The sequence below is a fragment of the Larimichthys crocea genome, unplaced genomic scaffold, assembly GCF_000972845.2.
Source record: "Larimichthys crocea isolate SSNF unplaced genomic scaffold, L_crocea_2.0 scaffold512, whole genome shotgun sequence".
Lineage (NCBI taxonomy): Eukaryota > Metazoa > Chordata > Actinopteri > Sciaenidae > Larimichthys > Larimichthys crocea.
In genome coordinates, this window is record NW_020856676.1 from 1,283 (window position 1) to 7,379 (window position 6,097).

The following is a 6,097-nucleotide window of genomic DNA, read 5'->3' on the forward strand; positions in this document are numbered from 1 at the left end:
AATAAATATGTAGAGAACACAAATGTTTATCTTTACTGTTATTTTTGTGTGTTGTTGTGACGAGCTATTTCTGGTTAAATGTCTCACTCTGTAACTGTTGCTGAGCTTTGCTGCTTTGAGACACATACAGTAAGCTTTGAATTAAATCACATTTTTCCCTCTGATCAGGAAAGTAAAGTGCTTTTAAATTGTTCTTATGTTTGATTTGTAGCCACTTAATGATGATGACGATGAAGAAGAAGAAGAAGAAGAAGTTGGCCTTGTCTTGCCATGAATATTCAGAAGTAGATGACCCATTTGTCGTTAATCTCCTTTTTTCTAGTTGAACTAGTAGTAAAGTAGTAATAGTAAAAAATAAATAAATGAATGATAGATAAAAGTGGATGAAATCTGCAAGTCTTTAGACTTTCACAAAAGTGCTAAAAGTCTTTGTGCATGTGAGCCTTCTGGACTTCATTGCTGATTTTGTTTTAAATTTATTTACGAAGTAGAGATTTGTAAATTCAAACCTTTTTTTTCTTGATGCTAAATCATTCCATTAAGAAGCTAACAAGCTCAATTATGGATTTATGTATGATTTAATAAAGATGATCAATGTCTGAAAATATTACAGTTTCTATGGCTTCTCTCACTCAAGTCCCATTCTATCTCACACCACTTTCAACCATCACCATCTGATTCTGCATTTCAAAGGCACAGAAGGAAAATTGAGACATTTAGAAATCTTTTTTTGGTAACATCTTTCCATCATTTGTAGAACTTTCTGAAAAGTTCGGCCTATCGAATACCCTTTGTTTTCAAATACCTGCAGACAAGGCACTTTCTCCACTCATGCAAATTTCCCTGAATCACCTGTTATGACCTCCTCTGATCTGTTTCTTTTTCTGCAAGTGCTGCTGGATGTCAAATGATTCAATTTGACAGCACTTTTTTTTTTAATTCTCTCATAAATGAAAAGCTGTGGTATATTCAAGGAACCTTTAAATAATGCTAGACTTTGCAGATGAGAAACCCCAGCCTCATGTTTACCATCACTCATCATATTTGTTGTTCCCCTCTCTGAGCTGAACCTGAACCTGAAACCATCAGTCTTCTGGATGAGAATCTGGAGGAGAGCTACATGTCTTTGGACTTCCACAAAAGTGATAAACATGATAAAAGTCACGCAGAGGATGTTGCTGCTTCTTGCATGTCAGCATCCTGGAATTCATTGCTGATGTTTTGATTTATTTAGAAGAAGAGATTTGTAAATTCAGTGGATAGCGTTACCGATCAAACTGTTCCAATAATTTAGTTATAACCCTGGTATGTGGCACTTTTTAGTGACAACGCTGAAGGGATGGCATTAGTGGTTTGTCTAGCAAGGCTGCACTGTTAATTCAACAATTAATTTTATTGGTAACAGCTTTCCATCATTTGTACAACTTTCTGAAAAGTTCGGCCTATCGAATACCCTTTGTTTTCAAATACCTGCAGATCAGGCACTTTCTCCACTCATCCAAATTTCTCTGAATCACCTGTTATGACCTCCTCTGATCTGTTTCTTATTCTGCAAGTGATGCTGGATGTCAAATGAATCAACTTGACAGCACTTATTTTAAAACAGAAGTTTATTTTCCATAAATGAAGAGCTGTGATATATTCTAGGAAGCCTATTTGTTGTTCCCCTCTCTGAGCTGAACCTGAACCTGAAACCATCAGTCTTCTTCCTGAATCTGGAGGAGAGCTACATGTCTTTGGACTTCCTCAAAAGTGATAAACATGATAAAAGTCACGCAGAAGATGTTGCTGCTTCTTGCATGTCAGCATCCTGGAATTCGTGACTGATTTTTTAAAATTTACTTGGAAGAAGAGATTTGTAAATTCTGTGCATAGTGTTACTGATTGTTCCAATAATCACCCTGGTATGTGGTACTGTTTAGCCACACTAGTGACTTCTCTCTAGGGTTGTTTGTTAATGAAATGTAAATAAATAAATGTAAATAAAATAAATATTTTAAATGATTATTTTAATTCAGGTTTTGCATTTTTTAGGCCTTTTTGGATTTTCAGATGTACATGATTTAAAATGATCCAGCCGTTGTCTTTGTTGTTATATATCAATTTGCATGATAGAAATACTCAAACCTTTTTTTTCTTGATGCTAAATCATTCCATTAACAAGCTTAATGTATGATTTATGTATGATCTAATAAAGATGATCAATGTCTGAAAATATTACAGTTTCTATGGCTTCTCTCACTCAAGCCCCATTCTATCTCACACCACTTTCAACCATCTGATTCTGCATTTCAAAGGCACAGAAGGAAAATTGAGACATTTAGAAATCTTTCTTCTTTCTGAAAAATTCAGCCTATCAAATACCTTTTTTTTTTCCAGGTACCTGCAGACGAGGCACTTTCTCCACTCATACATTTTCCCTGAATCACCTGTTACGACCTCCTCTGATCTGTTTCTTATTCTGCAAGTGATGCTGGATGTCAAATGATTCAACATGACAGTTTTTTTTAAACAGAAGATTATTCTCTCATAAACTAAGAGTTGTGGTATATTTAGGAAACCTTTAAATAATGCTAGACTTTGCAGATGAGAAACCCCAGCCTCATGTTTACCATCACTCATCATATTTGTTGTTCCCCTCTCTGAGCTGAACCTGATGATAAAGAAAACCATCAGTCTTCTTCCTGAATCTGGAGGAGAGCTACATGTCTTTGGACTTCCTCAAAAGTGATAAAACATGATAAAAGTCACGCAGAAGATGTTGCTGCTTCTTGCATGTCAGCATCCTGGAATTCATTGCTGATGTTTTGATTTATTTAGAAGAAGAGATTTGTAAATTCAGTGGATAGCGTTACCGATCAAACTGTTCCAATAATTTAGTTATAACCCTGGTATGTGGCACTTTTTAGTGACAACGCTGAAGGGATGGCATTAGTGGTTTGTCTAGAAAGGCTGCAGACTTCTCTCTGTGCCTGTTGTGTCAACTGCCCGTTTGCAGTTTTTGTCCACAGGAAAAAAAAAAAGATGTAATGGAAGAGTTCAGTTTAAAAAAATGAATGTAACATTTAAGATAAGAAGTTGATGACTATTGACTGCAATTTACACCATGGACATATGACTGTAAACCACACCCCCAAAATTTCTGTACCCTTGGAAAATACTTAAAGTCACCGTGAACAGTTTAACATTCATTGTTTGTATCAATAGCAGGAAGGAAATAAAGAAGAACTAATAGCTGAATATCTGTGAATATATTTGGGTTAGCTGAAAGAAAATCGGTGAGTAATAAATTATGTTAATGAAGAGGTTTTTTTTAAACATTTGTTTAAATTGTGTAGACTTTGCTGTAGTCGCTTTTCTTATGGTGCTTTGTTTTTATTTGTTTTAAATCATATTCAGGTTCAGCTCACTTGAAATCTTGAAATTAAATAATTTACTATTGTTACCCTGCAAACTGTCATCAGAAATCTTCAAATGCAGCTTCCATAGGATAGAGACAATGTATATAGATACAATTAAAAATCTTTTTAGTAAGTATTTTTTGGCAACATTCCAAAGAAGACATGTTGTTAGTTTAGCTTTTTCTGCATCGACAGCGCCTATTTCAAACGTCCTTTACAGGCCATAGGATAGGAGAGGCTCAGCACAGTGTGTAGAGGAGGTCATTACTTCCCTTTAATGTTACATACATCACTTTCTGTATAATCTATTTCACTAGAGGCACTGTGACCTATGTTTCTTTATTTATTTTATTTTACCCCTGTAAAGGATTATGTCAGTCAAAGTCTGTACTGTACATGGAGCCAGTGAGACTGACACAGCAAAACTGGAAATGACTTGTAACTGTCCTAGAGACAGGTCTCATGGGGTTGTTATGTTTCTGTTACACTGTGCATGGTTGTTTGAGTTCATAAAATTATTGATATGATTAGAGTGTAATAAATAAGTATATTAAAGAAGGTGAGATGCATCAAAATGTATCACTTTAAAAATGTTTGGCTGAATCTTTGGAGCTCTTTTGTAAAGTTTGTTCTCATGCAGAAAGTAATTGATCACATGAGTTTAGTTAAGCACGCTGTGGCATTGTGGGTTGTGAGAATAAGCACGTATGCTGAAGAAAGATGTTCGTTCTCAACATCACTTTGGTTCTGCATGTGGTTCAAAAAACTGTGGTTCAAAAAACATCTGAAACTGTGCATATCCTTTCTTTTCTTATACTTTTCACAGTGTCTGATGAGCAGAGATAGATAAATAGATAGATAGATAGATAGATAGATAGATAGATAGATAGATAGATAGATAGATAGATAGATAGAGAGGAAGAAAAACAAAATCTATAAACATCTGTATCATGTCTGCATGGCCATTTATTCATTAGACCAGTTCAAGGAAGACAAAACCTAAACTAATTTTCTAAAAGTTTTTCCACCCAAAAATGTATTTTATATGAGATTATTCTGTCCTCAGTGTGTATGTCTGTACACAAAATGACAGATAGCAAACAGGCTCCAAGAGAAAGTCAGAAGCTGGCGTAAAGTTGAATGGTTTTTACTGTCGTCTTCATTCTCACGAAGCAATTTTGTAAAACTGAAATGATACAGAAAAATATAGCATCAAATACTGAATGGTTGCTCAAATAACATCATATATTCACAAGCATGATACTGTAAATAGCTGTACATAACTTGTAAATAATGTAAATAGTTGTAGTTCACTGTTAATTAAGCACTAGTGGCAGTTACATGCAAATACACTAAACATCTATGTAACATATCAAAATGCACCACATGAACACCTGTTGACTGAAAATGTGAATATAACTCACAAGCGATCCTTTTCCTCGGCACAAACAACGGGAGGAAATGATGAAGAAAGCTGGAGCTACAAGCTGACCACATGGCATGCGGCCATGCAAGTCTCAGACTCTCTGTCCTATGATCTGGCAGGGTCATGTGACCTCATCTACTTATCAGAACAAAGGCTGAGTTAAACAAGAAAATAATGCATTACTCTTAAATGCCAGTAGGGGAAGGAAAGGCAATACAAATACAGGCAATGCTTATAGAACATGACACAGATTTAGTTTAGAATATTTCATTTTGTTCCATAAATTCTAACTTTTCCTTTTGGTCTTTCACAGTTCTACTTAATTGAAATCCCGTTGAAAAAATGACAACACCTGAAGTTAAAATAACGCTGAAGCGCTTCCTGGATCAGCTGAATGACAAAAGTCTGGAGCAGTTTCAGTGGAACTTGGGCCTGTATGAAAGCGATGGATTCCAACGCATCCCGAGGGCCCAGCTGGAGAACGCTACCAGAGAGAAAACTGTGGATAAACTGGTGCAGTTTTATGGGAAAGACGCTGCTGTGGAGACAACAGTGGAGATTCTCAGAATGATTAATCACAACGATCTTGCAGATGACTTAGAAGAAGGTAAATCTATGAACAGGGCCAGTTTTGTCCATGTTTTACATATTTTCAATGGATAATAAATATGTAGAGAACACAAATGTTTATCTTTACTGTTATTTTTGTGTGTTGTTGTGACGAGCTATTTCTGGTTAAATGTCTCACTCTGTAACTGTTGCTGAGCTTTGCTGCTTTGAGGCACATACAGTAAGCTTTGAATTAAATCACATTTTGCCTCTGATCAGGAAAGTAAAGTGCTTTTAAATTGTTCTTATGTTTGATTTGTAGCCTCTCAGAATGATGATGACGATGACGATGATGATGATGATTAAGATGAAGAAGAAAAAGAAGAAGAAGTTGTCCTGCCATGAATATTCAGAAGTAGATGACCCATTTGTCGTTAATCTCCTTTTTTCTAGTTGAACTAGTAGTAAAGTAGTAATAGTAAAAAATAAATAAATGAATGATAGATAAAAGTGGATGAAATCTGCAAGTCTTTAGACTTTCACAAAAGTGCTAAAAGTCTTTGTGCATGTGAGCCTTCTGGACTTCATTGCTGATTTTGTTTTAAATTTATTTACGAAGTAGAGATTTGTAAATTCAAACCTTTTTTTTCTTGATGCTAAATCATTCCATTAAGAAGCTCAATGTATGATTTATGGATTTATGTATGATTTAATAAAGATG

At 35.2% G+C, this 6,097-nt stretch overlaps 1 protein-coding gene across 1 annotated transcript; it reads left to right on the forward strand.

Annotated features, from left to right (window-relative positions):
- Positions 1–3,207: 3,207 nt before the first annotated feature.
- LOC109138281 (pyrin) lies at positions 3,208–6,059 on the forward strand. The gene is made up of 3 exons (XM_019258076.2): positions 3,208–3,278; positions 5,141–5,434; positions 5,699–6,059. Exons 2-3 carry the CDS (start codon positions 5,170–5,172, stop codon positions 5,740–5,742), a joined length of 309 nt encoding a protein of 102 aa, XP_019113621.1. The 5' UTR covers positions 3,208–3,278; positions 5,141–5,169; the 3' UTR covers positions 5,743–6,059.
- The last annotated feature ends 38 nt before the right edge of the window (positions 6,060–6,097 follow it).

Coding starts and splice junctions, on each gene's coding strand:
- LOC109138281 (XM_019258076.2), top strand. CDS start 5,170: ATGACAACACCTGAAGTTAAAATAACGCTGAAGCGCTTCCTGGATCAG. Junction 5,435..5,698: donor TGCAGATGACTTAGAAGAAG/GTAAATCTATGA, acceptor TTTGATTTGTAG/CCTCTCAGAATGATGATGAC.